Source organism: Helianthus annuus, chromosome 9 (assembly GCF_002127325.2).
Source record: "Helianthus annuus cultivar XRQ/B chromosome 9, HanXRQr2.0-SUNRISE, whole genome shotgun sequence".
Classification (NCBI taxonomy): Eukaryota; Viridiplantae; Streptophyta; class Magnoliopsida; order Asterales; family Asteraceae; genus Helianthus; species Helianthus annuus.
This window is the reverse complement of record NC_035441.2, coordinates 163636932-163654225: the sequence shown is the minus strand read 5'-3', so window position 1 is coordinate 163654225 and position 17294 is coordinate 163636932. Positions and strand designations below refer to the sequence as shown.

At 34.8% G+C, this 17294-nt stretch overlaps 1 protein-coding gene across 1 annotated transcript; it reads right to left on the bottom strand.

Moving 5' to 3' along the window:
* Positions 1 to 3971: 3971 nt before the first annotated feature.
* Positions 3972 to 9764, bottom strand: LOC110879349 (calcium-transporting ATPase 1). The gene is made up of 7 exons (XM_022127793.2): positions 9659 to 9764; positions 9267 to 9560; positions 5938 to 7920; positions 5691 to 5849; positions 4992 to 5163; positions 4595 to 4893; positions 3972 to 4449 (listed from the first exon to the last, which is right to left on the bottom strand). The coding sequence occupies exons 2-7, from the start codon at positions 9438 to 9440 to the stop codon at positions 4201 to 4203; spliced, it is 3036 nt and encodes a 1011-aa protein (XP_021983485.1). The 5' UTR covers positions 9441 to 9560; positions 9659 to 9764; the 3' UTR covers positions 3972 to 4200.
* Positions 9765 to 17294: the final 7530 nt, after the last annotated feature.

Genomic DNA, 17294 nt, shown 5'->3' with positions numbered 1-17294 from the left:
GTGAACAGACATAAATGCCCTCACATGAGGTGCACATGATATGACTTAACGTTTAAAGCTAACCTGGTTAGAGCCATAGGACGTAGGGTGTAATGACTTTTGCAAATAGAGGACTGTGACTGTAATTATTGAATTTAAACGTTATCTGTTGCAATTCGATCCACACATAAAGGATGAAAAGTGTAATTTACCATTTGGAATATAAATATGTTTTTAGATAAAAGTGTAATCATATACGTAATTTAGATAAATCAAACATGTTTTTCTTGGTTTAGTGGTTGGTATTAATAAGTATAAATTTGTATTGTTATTAGAGGTTATAATGGAAAGAGTTGGATGGGATTGTTGAGGTGTATTTATTAAATGAATGTGGATTTGTGCACTCAATTACAAAGGGTACAAAAAGTAGTACAAAGTTCAATAATGAATATGTGAGAATGAGTATTTTTGCTAAGTAATGAAGGGATAATTTTGTAATATGCACAATATAACAAGGAATGTGGGTTGAAATGGTTCTCTGGCATCTTCTAAAACTGATGTGGATAGACCAAGAAGATAAAACCAAAAAGATCTTTTACATTTACCCTTCCGATTTGAGAATACGTGACTTAATTTTCCACCATTAATTTTCTACCGTCATAAGAAGAAAGGTTGTATTGTATGACCAAGAAGATAAAACCAAAAGATATTTTAAATTTACTCTTCCAATTTAGTGACACATGACTTAGTTTTCCACCATCAATTTTGTACTCTGATGACATATAAGAACAATGGTTATATTGTAAGATATAAGTATTAACTACAATACACAACTTTTGTTAATAGTGATTTACAAATTTATAAGCATATTAATTGTACAATCTTGATTCTTATGTGTTGAAAGTACTAAATAACTTTTATCTTTTACTTCATAATTTTCTTTACACCCCTTAATTTTAATACATTGATTATACAACCCTACAATTTTAATAAAAAAAAATATTTTTGTTTTTAACAAATTTACATTACAGCCCCTAAACTTTAATAAAGTTACTGACACTCTCTGCACTTTAAGTTGCAATGGTTATGAACGACGTCTAGGTTTCATTTATATAAAGTTGCATATGTTGTGTTATCCTTTTTTTTTTGCTATACAAAGTGTCGATACAATATTGATATTATAATAAAAGAACCAATAAAACCATATTATCGCCACATCGCGCGAGGTTATATTACTAGTTGTACATCAACGAGTTGACGTCAACCCACGCGTTGCAACGTGATGTTGATTATAAATGTCTTTTGTATCGCTATATGAGATGCGAAACGTTTTAAGTTTCTGCAAAACATTCTTTCATTTTGCCTAACTCCAGCCTACAACCCCATACTAAAGAATAAGAAACAAATTTATGACATATGTGTATTTTTATGATAAATAAATGAGTTAATTGCCAAAATCGTCCCTAAGGTTCGGGTATGTTTGCTAGTTTCATCCAAAACAATTTTTTTGTACTAAATAGTCATTCACTTTTGAGATTTTTGCCATTTTCATCCAAAAGTCTAATTTGCTTTATTTTTCCTGTCAAATATTTGGATGAAAATGGTAAAAAAAAATCCCAAATCTCATGGACGATTTTGGCAAAAAAAAAAGTTAGACGTTTGGATGAAAATCACAAAAAATCATAAAAGTGAAGGGCAATATGGTACAAAAAAATTATTTTGGATGAAATTGGCAAACACGCCTAAACCTCAGGGACGATTTTCGCAATTTACTCTAAATAAAATAACGGAAAAGAAAATGATAAATAATGAAAACAACTAACGTGTATTTTATTTATTTATTTATTTTTTTTTTCAAAATAATGTATTTAATCGATCATTCATGGCGAACCGGCATGACTACATATTTCAAAAAAAAAAAAAAAAAAAAAAAAAAAAAAAAAAAAAAACATACCATTTCATTTGTTTATTTTCAAGGTGATTCTTTTCTTTTTTCTTTTTATTTTATAATCCAGATTTCTATACCCTATAATAAAACTGAAGAGTTAACAATAACAAAATGATAACGTCATTGTTTAAAGAATTCTTAATTTTTATGTATGTGTGTTTGTGGACAGGGAGATAGAATTGGGGGAGAGTGAGGATAACAAATTTAATGGTAAAATGATAAGTATAATCGAATGAAAAATCATTGAAGGATGAAGAAGAAAAATGAGACTGTAAGATTGTGAACATGTGAACATGGACAATATTCTTTAGTTTGGACTTAATGAAGAAGTGTGAGAAAGAAAAGTAGATTTTGAAAGGATTTTAGTTGCAGATATGGTATTATCAATGGGATAATAGAAATGAAATATATATAAAATATGAATGTTTGATATTTGTATATGTACGAAGAGGTGCGTGTGAAGCAGTACGAAGGGGATGGAAATTAAATGTTAGTTGCGCGAAGGGGTGGGAGTCAATTGTTGGTGACCGCAGTTACTTTTTGTAGTTATATATAATTTTGGAGACACGTGACTTAGTTTTCCACCATCAATTTTGTACTCATGACGCATGACTTATTTTGATGTTTAAGTACTTAAACTGTAGAAACTATGATGCATATATAGCTTTAAAGGCTTTTGTTAGGCTTTGCGTCACGCCTACGCTTCTCACCTTAAAGTGTTCAAGAAGATAATTATAACAAAAGGAAAAAGGCGCAATATACATATACTCTTATATTTACACTACTTAAATTCTTTCTTTTTTTTTCTTTTTGAAGTGACGACCACACCCATAAAATCTACTCCTAAAATCCATACATCATCCACTTTATGGGAGTTGAACCTGCACAAACTTAAATTCTTTCAACTTCTTAAATGTTGATATGGAGAGTGACATTCGTAAAAGGTATGCAAATCCACACTTGAGCAAATTTACCGAACTGTCATTATGTGACCAACCAATGTTAGTTTCAAATATATATCATATGTCTTACACCTACAAAACCAACTAATCTTGAACAATATGCTTTATCAGCTTTCGGTGTTGAACAAGACATGACTATATTGTCGGACACTTGTCGGATTCTAAATGTTATTTGATGTTTATCCATCTATGCACATCTATGGAAAGGGAGCAAAAAGATGTGGCTAAAGCACTAGCCACTTATCTATGAAGGAATTAAGCGAAGTTTCTCAAGGCAATCTTAGGTGTTGTTTGTTTTTTCAGAGGTAAAACGTCTGCAGTCTGTGGACCACATCTGCAAACATCTACAGCTGAAGAGGTGGACCAAACCTCTGCAGTCTGCAAGAAGAAGACTGTTTGTTTTTTGATTTCACACAATCATACATAATACAATTTTAATCAACCGTTTCATCAAGTTGAACAACTAATCAAAGAAACAAACAAACAATTATAAACAAAATTCAGAATTAAATTAACAAAATAATCAACCGATTCAGAATTAAATTAACAAAAATTCAGAATTAAATTAACAAAGAACAATTTTTTGAAAAAAATTAAAACTTAAAACATACCTGATGAGTGTCGGCTGAAGTGGTGTAGATGAGTGTCGGCTGCAATGGTGGAGAAGACGGTGGTGGAGGTGGGTGTCGGCTAGAGTGGAGGGAGTCGGCGCTGGAGTGGAGTCGCGATGGAGGTGGGTGTCGGCTGGAGTGCAGGGGCGGCGGAGGTGGAGGGCGACGGAGGTTGAGGGCTGACAGAGGTGGAGAGGCGGCTGGAGAAGTGGAGTGGGTGCTAGGGTTTTGAGCTTTTGAAGATCTAGAGGAGTTAGAAGAGGTTTGAAGTGGATAGAAGACCTAAGGCCAGGTCTGCGCGACAAAGAGGTGGGGAAGAGCTTTTTTAATGAAAGCACTTCTAAAAAACAAACAAGCTGCAGACCCCTATGTATGCGCGTGGTCTGCATGGGGAAGAGAAAAAAAGTTATGAAGTACTTTTCCTAAAAAAACAAACACCACCTTAGTGTTGAAAGTTGAAACAGGTTCTACTAAAATGAAATGATAATGGGATGAATAGCATACCCTAAACGGGACTCCTACCGGCACTTATGGCCAAATGATTAAATGTTCATTGCCTAATAAAAGGCTTAAAGATGTCAAAATATGTGATTTCAACCATGATATGCCAAACCAAATCTTATAGTTCTATCACAAATAGATGATCATGATATAACAAAATGAAGTTTAAAATGTGTCTATAGCAGCCTAATTTGGTCTTCTATCTGGACCCAACAGGAATCATCTTCACAGCAGCAGCAATCGGCATGCCTAGAAAACCAATAGTCACACTTGCAAACCACTGGGGAAGAGTGAGAGGACTTGTGTTTGCAAAGGTACCCAAATATTCAATGATTGTGATCTGGAAGATGACTGTGCACGTTAAAACACCCAGAAACACATAGTTCTTTAGCATTCCTTTCAACACGTCTATTTTCTCCATCTCTCTTGAGCTGATCTCATTGAACACCTGCATTAATTAAATCAACATAAATAAAACACGAACATGTGGGAATAGCAATAACAAAGGCCGTTACAACTTAAATAACCGACTTATCTATCACAATCAGAGCAATGTTATTGGTTTTGAAATGAACGTCATTTATTTAACGAACCTGACAGAAGACGAATGAGTTGAAGATAAGTGTGTTGAGAACCAAATCAGAATCTGAGTTGTCAAGGTGAAAGGCTGATTTTCCTCTGGTCTGAAGGAACCATATGACCACAAATTGATATAATGACTGTCCCATAATGTTCCTCCACATAACATTTGTTATGAAGTTTCCTTTTCTTCCGACCGGTTGCCGCTCCATCAATTCATCCGTAGGAGGTTCAGTGGCTAATGCAAGTGCTCCTAGTGTATCCATTATCATGTTTACCCATAGTAGCTGAACAGCAGTCAGAGGAGCACTTCCTGCAAACATAAAAGTACATTAAAATAAAATTAAATTAAAATATTAACAGAAGCTCCACCCCCTCCCGGCTCCCCTTAAAGGAGAACTGCATGATTACCTGTCAGACAGGCAGAAGAAAAGTTGACAATTAGCGCGACAACATTCACTGTCAGCTGAAACTGCACAAACTTCTGTATGTTCACATAAACCGAGCGACCCCACTTTGCCACAGTGACAATTGTGGAAAAATTATCATCTAGAATGATCACATCAGCACTCTCTTTCGCCACCTGGATAATTCAAACCCGAATGAAATTATAGTAATAAACTTATTAGCTTTGGACTATGCAGTTAATGCGGTAGAAAATCGTATATCGGTCAAGGACCGATATTTGAGATATAGGTTATCGCGGTGGGATATTGGTAATTTCAATATCATACAGAATTTATATATATAGCAATTTAACACTAACAACTTGGTATACTCTCCTACCATCAACAAATTAACCTTTTGCAACTTGCAAAACACTAACAATTGTACCAAGTAGGAATTGATTAAGACTTAAAACACTAACAATTAATAATTAAGACTTAAAACACTAATAGCAGCAATAAGAAGAAGGCCAAATGGTAGAACTAAGAAGAAAAGTACTGATATCGGGAAAATTAGTGATATAAAAGTAAATTATCGGTCTATATCGCCGATAATATCGGTACCGATATTTTACATGGGGGACGGTGATGTATCACCGTATTAACTGCATAGGATTTGAATAATATCCCATACAATAAGAGGCTAGAATAACTATATCATTACCTCCGTCCCTGCAATTCCCATTGCAAGTCCAATGTCTGCTTCATGAAGTGCTGGAGCATCATTGGTACCATCTCCGGTAACAGCAACAACCTCCTCAAATGTTGTTCTCAAGAGTTTCACAAGTGTATGCTTATCCATTGGAGAAGATCTTGCCATCACCTTATAGAATTTAAAATTAACAAAAAAAGAATAAAATTTAATCAAACAGTTTTGAAAAACAAAATGGCATTAAGGAACACAAAGGCACCTGAATTTTAGGAATAATTTTAAACAACTCTTCCTCGGTCTTTTCACGAAAGTCCGGGCCTTCAATGGCTATGCCATCATCTGTTAATATCCCGCATTCTCTAGCAATTGCTTTCGCAGTGTTTATATTATCACCTGTGACCATACGCACGGTAATACCAGCGGATCTGCAAATCGCAACAGATTCCTTCACACCTGGACGAACGGGATCTTTAATGCCCACAATCCCGATCAAAGTATACCCCTCAAATGGAATCGGATCTTTGGAATGGAATTCATTTCCCAATTCCTTATAGCAAAGGCAAAGAGTTCTAAGAGCTTCATTCGCTAATAGTTCAATCATTTTATTCAAATGGTTGTTTAATTCTTTATCAAGAGTAACAACCTCGCCACTTTCATTCAGGACTTTATCACATGCAGCTAATATAATTTCAGAAGCCCCCTTACAGTGGGCCCGGAAACATCCATCGGGGAGTTCTAGAACAACAGCCATGCGTTTCTTTTCAGAATTAAACGGTTCAACTTTGACCAGCTTTGACTTTTGAAGCTCGGTTTGTTTTTCTTTAAGCATGAGACCAAATTCCAAAAGTGCTGTTTCAGTTGGTGTACCGAGAATTTCAGTAGTGTTCTTATCGGTTTTAACCACTTCTCCACCTGTATTATTAAAAATTGATTCAACTAATATCCCGACAACCGAATCGGGAATTGTAGAATAGAACGCTGAGGCCGATTTCACTTCCCTGATTTCTCCGCAAATCCAAGTTTTAACAAGTGTCATGTGATTTGTAGTTAGCGTTCCTGTTTTGTCGCTGCAAATATTAGTAGCAGAACCCATGGTTTCACAAGCCGCCAGGTGGCGAACGAGAGCTCGATCATTCATCATTTTTTTCATGGCAAATGCAAGACTTAGTGTCACTGCTAACGGTAGTCCCTCCGGCACCGCAACCACGACAATCGTAACCGCAATAGCAAAGTACTCGAGCATCTCAAGGGCATCGTCTCCAGACCAAATCCAATGGGACCCATCCTGCATCTTGCGTACAAACAGTCCTTGCACCAAAACCGCAAAGGTAATAACAGCAAAAAACAGTCCGATTTTTCCAATAATTGTCGCTACTCCGTTTAACTTAACTTGTAACGGGGTCTCGTCATCTCCGCCTTCGCTTAAAGTCGCCATCAATTTTCCCCATTGGGTTCTCATTCCAACTGTAGTAACAACCATCTTACATGAACCGTTTTGGACTTTAGTTCCAGATAATAAGAACGGATTTTCAGCCGTTACAACTCTGGGATCACTTTCTCCTGTCAAACTTGATTCGTTTATCAGTAATGAAAAACCGGAAACAAATAGTCCATCAGCAGGGACCTGATCACCGACGGCAAGATGAACGATATCACCAACAAGAAGCTCGTATATCGAAATCTTTTGTCTGCAGTCATTTCTCGTAACTTGAATCGTAATTTTCTTTTTCTCTTTATCCAAATCTTTGAACTGTAAAGACTGTCGATAATCACTTGTGGCAGTAACGAATACAACCAGTAAAATACTTGCAACGATCCCGAGACCATCATGAGCACCCTTTGGCCACCCTTCCATTGTAATACCGACAATCAAAGACACAAACGCACATAAACCGAGTATCATTAGCGTTGTGTCTTGGAGGGCTTCCCATACGTAAACTAAGAAACCCTTTGATGGGCTTTCAGCGAATTGATTGATTCCGTAAATGTTTTTTCTTTTGTTGAGTAAATCCTCTGAAGTGGAAATTCCACTAGTGGTTGATGTGGCGATCTTTTTCACGATGCCTTCAACCCCGTCATGTGCTTTTAGCTTCTCTGAACTGCGGCCTTCGACTATTGATCCTAATTCATCGGGACCAATTTGAAAGCCTGCAGCTTTGACTTCCTCAGGAACACTGTAGGTTATACCATTGAGAAATTGAATTGCAGCATGTGAAACCAGCATCAAGGTTCTTAGACTCTCCTACAAGTTTAAATGCATCGTAAGAACAAAAACAGTGTCAAGGCAGCATAACCGTTAGGAATATACCGAAGAAAAGGCTCTAGAGCGATGCTTACATGGAGAAACTGTGTATACTGATCTAAGTTTTGTAAATTTAACTTTTCAGGAAGCGATGGTAGTTTGCATAGGATCATAATCCAGAATTTTCTTTGTTTTAGAAGTTAAACTAAATGAGACGGACCATATACAATCGACTAACTGTTCAGTCAAATGTTCAGCTTCTCTATGTTACCATGATTATGTATTTGTTATTACTTTTAAAAAGCATAACCACCATATCCCAAAATATAAAGCTTTTGTGGGATGTAGCGCACCCATTGACATGTCCATGGTGATTCATTGGGAGGTACAGAAAAGTGGAATTCAAATTGAAGGTCTCTAGGTTATACTAAACAAACCTCCATCACTTGAGTACTCATACTAGAATCATTTAAATGTTACAAGCATGCTTGATTTTATATATAAGTGCACTTTTATAAATAGAAAACATCGCATACCGATGTAGTGATGTACACATGTTTGTTCCGCCAAATAAATCTCATTCTAAAGCTAGATCCACAGTACACAAGCTTTGTTATAAAGAATACATCAAGCTAAAATATATATTATCAACTCAGGATTTAGGAAACCTCATTTCAGCAATATCAAGTTCAGATTTCAGAACATGATTTAAAGGTACACTTAAGGAGCACTCGGTGTTCAGCCAACTTAAGGTATCACGAGTCTCTTTCCAAACAATTCCTCTATTAATCTCTCTGTGACCACACATTACCTATAACTCATGAGAAATCAACTAGCAGACCTTGCTTTTAAAAAGCACGCCTGAGGCGCAAGGTGATCTGAATAATGCCTCAAAATTTAGGGTCCGCAGAAATGTGTTATGTAGAAACAACTAAGGAAAAGATAAAACATGAATGGTTTATTTGATTGGGCTCATAAAGTCATCCGTAAAATAGATAATAGAGATGCAACTTCCCGTAGTACATAAAGCTTATTTTGTCACACATAAAACTTATTTGGTTGTAGTTGTACATAGAGTAATACATAAAGAAACGCCTCAGCTATCGCAAGTTCGCAACCTAGACGGCACGTACTTTTTAAAACCAAGCTTCCAAGTAGATTTATATTGAATAAACTTCCTTATACCTTCAGCTTATGTTTAATGTGATTACAAATGCTACTTTATGAGATAGGAATCCCGATCAACTCAGTTAGGAACTACTAAAGTTCACCAGATCACTCAACACAAAAAGCAAAAGAGCAACACATAAACAACAAAACATATAGAAAAGAGAAAGAAGATAAACCAGATTAGATCGCTGAATAGCACGAGCTTCAAACCGCTTCGACAGATTCGCAGTAAAACGGAACCGTCGTTTCTTATTCTTCACCAACCAACAGAGCTTCCTCCATCTCTCCAACGCTTCTTCCGATGAATTCTTCGGCTTCACCTCAAAATTATCATTCAAATAACTCTCCATACCTACTAATCAAAAGTTCAAACAATAATCGCTGCTTCGTTGTTCAAATTACATCAGCAACTGAAGATCTTTTGCTACTACTGGCCAGCAGCGATTTGGATCTGAGTTCAGTGTGATTTTCTGTGTATTTAAACGAGGATTAGGTAGATCCATAATATCAATTACATATTACAGTTATACTAGTTAAGCGTTTGAAAATGAAGAGAGGGATGGTTGACCTGTTTTCGGAATGTTTAGATCAAAACGGCAAACCACTTTTGTTTTGTGCTTTTAGCTTTTAACCTAAACCCCAAGACTTTTGAGTGGGATATGGATTTTGACCGATAGGTTTTGGGTTCGATTCTTATAAGATGGGTTATTCCATATTTATTGAGTTTTTTTTCTCTTGAATTGATTTATAGACATTATGCCTAGTGAAGATGGATATGATCAGTGATCCAAATTTGCCGATCAAAACAAAACCAATTTAACCACAAGTTCTCTTAGGGACTGTTTGGCAACATTCGAATAGTTAAGTGCTGAACCAGTAACATGTTTGAATCATTAAGAGTCAGTATAATGCTTAACCGTTCATATGCAAATGTTTGACCATTTCAGATTAGAGATCTTAACCATTCAGACGACTATTTGGCAACTTTTGAATGGTTAAGTGTTGAACCAGTAGGAGATCTGAACCATTAAGTGCTGAACCAGTAAAAAGTTTGAACCATTAAGAGGCCAGTATAATGCTTGACCGTTCAGAGGCAAATGTCTGGCCAATTCAAATTATAGGTCTTAACCATTCAGACTTAGTATAATGCTTAATCATTCAGAGGCAAATGTTTGAACCATTCAGACATCTGCTCGCGAAACAAATAGTCTGAACCATTAAGTGCTGAAGCAGTAAGATGTCTGAACCATTAAGAGCTAAACAAATAGCCCCTTAGTATAATGTTTAACCATTCAGAGGCAAATGTCTGAACCATTCAGACATTGGTTCGAAAAACAAACGGTCTGAACCATTAAGTGCTGAATCAGTAAGTGTCTAAACCATTAAGAGTCATATTAAAAGCTAAACAAACAGCCATCTAGATGTTCTAATTCTAATTTTTGAGCTAAAAAAATAAACATGATATTATTGTTTTATTATTTATCCGTAATTTCAATAATATCTTACTTTAAAATATAGTTTTACTAGGTTAGAACCCCGTGTATCACACGGGTTGAATAAAAAAAATACTATCATAAGCAAATAACTTTAAGAAATATAATATTGTTAATTTGTTGCTTATAGTTATATTTTGTTGGAACGGTTGCTTATAATTATCATGAGATTGATACACAAAGCGGATTAGTACTTTGTTGCTAAGGGGCTGTTTGGTAGCCTCTTAATGACCATTCAGATGGTAACATTCTTTAAAAACTTGTATATTAGGCTATAGGGTGTGGTTATGACCCTCATGACTCTCCACGTCAGTGTCATGTCATGCACCTCTAATCCACCATCCACCACCACTCTAACCTTACAGGATATGATGCTGAAATTATGCTAAGAATTTTGTTTTCTAGAATTGACAACCGAGAAGGCGTGTCGTATTTACCAGGCGTTTTCTTGATAATTCTTTCCCGATTTGTAGACCGAGTTCATGACAACCCATAATTCTTTGTTGCAAATGTAAAGGCTGTTTTAAGCAAGTCTTAAAAATTAAGGCTGGAACCTGCAAATTTGAGGAAACATAAGGGACGTTTTGTGCAATTTACTCTTTATTTTAAGTTATCTTTTTCTAAAGAAAAAAGGAAATGATTTCTTGAAAAATGGAAAGAAGCACCATAGTTGTTATGACGAATCATGTCTCAATCATTACCCCCACACCCTTTAGCCTTACAAAAGTTGAATATCATTCAATTATAGATGGTTCATAAATCTTGATTTTAACTATTTAATATTTTTATTTAACCATATGAGTTCTGACCTAGTTGTTTACAATTTTTTTTCTCATTGTTTTCTAATTTAATTTAAGTAGTAAATTTCATGAGAATTGATAACTCCAAAATTATGTTTATAGGTGTTACTTAAATAATTAAAATGTAAAAAATTATATTTTCAGGTAAATAGAATACGAGTCACTAGTTAGACCATGTGTAGTGGTAACACCTTATAATGCCCCCACCATGGGGCATTATCCGACATGTGGCGTCCTAGTCAGCAAGGGGACATTATAGCAAAAGTGGCGTAGTGGGGCATTATGCCAATAACCCCCATTCAATCATTTCACAATCATTTCACAATTATTTTTTTTAATTTAAAACATAAAAAAAACTTCATTAATTTAAAAATAAAATTACATGCACTCGTAACCGCCTCTTGCTCAAGCTCCTCATTGGTCGAACCATCGCCATCCGCAAAATACTCATTGTAGTAAAAATTTATCATGGATGAAGAACTAGGAGAATCCATCAAGTTTTTTTAAAAATGGTGGGATTTTTTAGAGAGGTTTTGAGATTGTTTTTATTGAAAATGGATGAGTTTTGGTGGTTTATATATATATACTTAATAGGTTTAAAAAAAAAAATTAAATCAACTAGCCGTTGAGAGAACTAGCCGTTGATTGGTTGGTTCAAGTGTTGAGGAGCGTTTTAATTTAAACGCCGGGGGCAATTTTTTTCAAAAATCACGCCCTATAACGCCTACCGTAATGGTAGGGGGGCGTTATAGGGCGTTATAAAGCAAAAATTTTAAAAAAAAACGCCCCAGTACGGCCAGTCTTATGTATTTAAATGTATAGAATCACTTGGTTGAAATTTCAAAAGATTTTTTAATGATAATGTTATGGTTAATATAGCTGTATTTTACACATTCAATATGAGTATTTTACACATTCAATATGAGCATGGATATGTAGTTTAAAACAAAAGATTAAGAGTATTCACAAAACTATTAACCGATGAATGGGCCACTTTAGTTATCACATCAGATTTCAAAATTTTTGAAAATCGCTAGTTTTTTCTACAACACTACATTCCTTTCCAAACACCCATTTTTATATAAAAAGTATTAAAATAATATTGTTTGTATGTATGGAGCCTACTCTCTCGTTTGCAATGGGCTTGGAATTCCATACGAAGCTTAAGGACAAGTGGTGCGGACAAGCTCCACCATGGGGAAGGTTTCTAATGGGGATTTGAAAATTTCAGACGCCACATCACCCGAGTTTTGGGTGCTATAAGGGTGTTCGGAGCGGTAGTCGGCAAACGGTTTTGCCGAGCGGCAAACACCGCCGCCGAGCCTTTGCCGAGTCGGTGAAGGTTGTGGTGCAGGGAGGGGAAGCTGACGCGGGGAAGATGATTGAGAGAGAGGGTATTGTGGGGTGAGGTCCATTCCTATCTCAACCAATCACACCTTTTTTATTTTTAAAAAAAAAATAGTTTACCAATTCACCAAGTGTCTAAACCATTGCCAACACTTTTCACCAAAGTTTAAACACTTTTGACTGATTGACATAGCGTACTCTGATTGGTCGGTTTTTTGGTTTGCCACTTCAAAGTGTTTAACCACTCCTAGGATTAAATCATGATTAGTGTCTTTTGACTCTTTTGTGTCGATGATAAGTCAATCGATGGGACCCCTAGAATGAATTACTTAAAATTTAAGAATTAACTAGAATTGAGACCCGTCGCAATGCGGCGGAGATTCTATAGTTATAACTAAGTCAATTTAGAACTTACACGTTATGTTAAACATGTCAAACGGGAAAAAAAATAGATGATGTAAAAACGTTCACCCACACACGCACGTTACGTCTTGTTAACTCACAAAATTTAGAACGAAACGTAAAAACGTTAAACCAAAGACGCACGTTGCGATGTGTTAAGTCACAAAATTTAGAACCAAGCATAAAACGAAAAACTTGCGGAAAACGAAAATTATAAAGGACCAAAGTTGAAAGTAAAAAAAAGTTGCGAGAATAGATTGCAAAAGATAAAAAGTTTTGGGTTAAAAGTAAAAAAACAAATAGTTTTGGTTTAAAAGTAATTTATGAAATACTTTTTGATGAAAAGAAAAAAATCATTTTTTCTTGAAAATCCCCAAAGCCAAGGTCACGACAACCATATGCATAACCATTTTTTTTTCTTTAGAAAACCCCCAAAGCACACCCCGCGATGCGACGGGGCGTAAAACGGTGTCAAATAGTACTAATGTCACACAATCGTCATCGACCACCAACACTGACTCGACCTAGGATCTGCATGTTGCGACGAACCTGTCAAACATGAAAAAATGGAGGTAAAAAACGTTGAACCACACATGCACGTTGCGTCGTGTTAACTTGCAAAATTTGAAACAAAACATAAAAAAAGTAGAACCACACTCGTACGTTGCATTGTATTAAGTCGAAAAATTTAGAACTATACGTAAAGCGAAAATTTGCCAAAGATGAAAGTATAAGTGACAAAAGTTGTGAAGTTAAATCGTAAATAATGAAAAGTTTTGGGTTAAAGTTAAAAAAACAAATTATGTAAGGTTAAAATTGCAAAAGCTAAAAACCTTTAGGTTAGAAGTAAAAATCAAGTTTAGTTTTGGGTTAAAGTTAAAAAAACAAATTATGTAGGGTTAAAATTACAAAAACTAAAAGTCTTTGGGTTAAAAGTAAAAATTCAAGTTTTTTTTTGAAAAATTCCCAAAGCACAAGGTACAAGTAGTTATGCAAAAAAAAGTTGCTTATTTATATATGGAATAATGAAAATGTATTGTAATTTTCTTTTTTTTTAACGGTAAAAAATGTATTATAAATGTAGGTTGAGGACGAATAACCAGATGATTTTCACTCAAATTAAATTTTGTTATGTTCTGATATACCTAGTATCAGGATATAATAGAAAGTTTTTTTTTTTTTTTTTTTGCTAGCAAGGCTAGGAAGTAATCTTGACCATCAACTGATTTAATCAAATACTAAAATTAAATAAGTGAAACTGAAGAAAAAAAAGCGCGTGGGTTTGTGTAGGGACATTCTAGTCAATCCAGGGCAATAGTTTCTCAATCCTCCAATTCCCCCTCATTTTTTAAACGTTAATAACTCTTTCATACGATATTATTTTTTTTATAAAAATTGCACCAAAAAACAAGCATTTTTTATCTTTAAAACGAGTATACTATTGCTATATTTTCGAAAAAAAATCTTAAAATCTAGTTAAGTAAAACACAATGTACAAAAAGCGTAAAAAATGACTTTTTTCTAAAACACAATGGACAAGAAACACAAAGAAATGTTTTATTTCTAAAACGCAATGGTCAGAAAACACAAAAAAAATGTCTTATTTCTAAAACGCAATAGCCTAAAAACACTTCATAATGTGTTTTTCTAAAACGCAATGGACCAAAAAACACATAAAAATGTCCTTTTTCTAAAACGCAATGACCTAAAAACACAAAACAAAGTGTTCTTTCTAAAACGCAATGTACTGAAAACACATAAAAATGTGTTTTACCTAAAACGCAATGGACTAAAAACACTTCAAAATGTGTTTTTCTAAAACGCAAAGGACCAAAAACACATAAAAATGACTTTTTTCTAAAACGCAATGATCTAAAAACACAAAAAAAAAAAATTAAATTGCAATGGACTAAAAACACATAAAAATGTGTTTTGCCTAAAACGCAATGGACTAAAAACACTTTAAAATGTATTTTTCTAAAACGCATTGGACCAAAAAACACATAAAAATGTGTTTTCCTTAAACGCAATCATGGTTGTAAAACAAGGTTTCCAAGGCCGAGTACTCCCCGAGTAATCGCTACAAGGTGGGCTGCCGAGGCAACTTTCTTCGACTCCGCCTAATTACGCAGAGTCGGTCAAACACGGTCAACCTCAGCCAGAATTGAATCTAGTAGGTCAACTCGGGCCTAGTTTGACTTAAATAATAATAAAACATAATTTTTATACCTATCATATTAAAGAATGAATATCATTTTCACGTATTTTGTTATAAATATTAGTAAATTTATGTTATTTGACATATATTTAATCTCCAAAAAGTAATTTCTTTATAATTTAACATGTCCGAGTACTCCCCGAATACTCTCCGCCTAGACCGAGTACTCTCAACTCCCCAGTCGACCGACTAGGGAGCGCCTAGCGACTTTTACAACCACGAACGCAATAGATAAAAACACAAAATAAAGTGTTTTTTTTTCTAAAACGCGATGGACTAAAAACACATAAAATGTGTTTTACCTAAAACGTAATGAACTAAAAACACAATAAAATGTGTTGTTTCTAAAACCCAATAAACTGAAAATACAAAAAAAAAATGGTGTTTTTTCATTAATTTGTAAAACGTAATGATTCAATTCAAAAACTCAGATCGTAAAAATGTAATTAAAAAATTTCTTACATAGATCGAAGCCGATTTCTTCAGATTTATTCAACGATTGATGGAATTTGAATGTTAGAAACACTTATCAGCGATCGAATCAAACGAATCGAGTGATTCGCTTCAAAATCACGGGAAAAAAATGAGATATTATATGAAATTAACTGAGTTTTCTTCAAAAAAATTGAAGAACACGTTGATTGGGTGTTTGAATCATTGATTGGTGACGAAATTCGCAATATAATGTAGTGATTATTGAGATAGAAAGTGAAGAAAAGGTTGAAGATAGTGAGTTTTGAAAATTGTGGATTTTGAAGTTACAGAGAGAAGGGAGAAGATTAGATTAAATTGACTAAAATACTTACTCTTTATTTTAAATTTTGGCACATATCATAATCTTATTACTTCTTATCATTCCTAGTCAAAATAAACTTTCTATTTAATCCTCATCCATATTACCTAACTTTGCACATTTCATTTATTTTGGCTTTCTAGTTTTAAGTAATAATTATTTCATATTACCTAACTTTGCACATTTCATTTATTTTGGCTTTCTAGTTTTAAGCAATTATTATTTCAAATAAATATACTTACAAAAAGTAAGCTTGTAGATGACTTAAAATAAATATATGTTAAGTCGTTTTTCTATATGAAGCGATATAATATTCTTGATGGAATAAAAAGTAGCTCCATTAGCTAACCTGACCAATAATCATGTGCGATTCTTCAGTTACATGATTTTTTTTTAACAGCCAACAAAAGATATATATTAGATTAAATCAACGGTTAACATCAGCTAACCCAAAATTACATCCACCAAAATTTTACACATTCATACAAACTAGATCAAACATACACCAATTCTCCCAAGTGAGCGACACCGCCTTTGCCCGATATTTCAGCAAAAGAAAACTCAATACATTGATCTCGTTTACCACGTTCACCACCGCCACCCTTTTGTTATTGAAAACTGCATCATTACGCACTCGCCATATACATCAAATCGCCGTCTGGACAACCGAATAAACAACATTTTTCCATCTTCTCGAGCCGCGACAATGGTTGTGTAGTTCGAGAACATCTTTCGCACAAAAGAAAAAAAAGGAGTAGAAATACTGCACCATTTAAAAACCTCTTCCCAGATTTCCAAAACATACCTACATGCCGCAAAAAGATGATCGCCGGGTTCCGCAAATTCTTCGCAGAAAACACAGTCGGCACTCGCGATCTGGAAGTTCCGTCTCAACAGTGCTTCCTTAGCCGGTAATCGGTTTAAAAACAAACGCCAAGTCAGAAAGTTAACCTTTAATGGACCCATTTGTTCCAATAATGGGTCTGCATCACATTACCATTCGGAATGGGCCTCAAAAGTTGCCTTAGCCCACGACAGGGGCGGACCTAGTGTAGTCGGAGGCGTAGCCCGGGCTATGGCTCAACTTTTATCTGGTAGTGTAAATTTTTTTTTTTGATTTTTATACTATGGACACCCCTCAACAACAACTA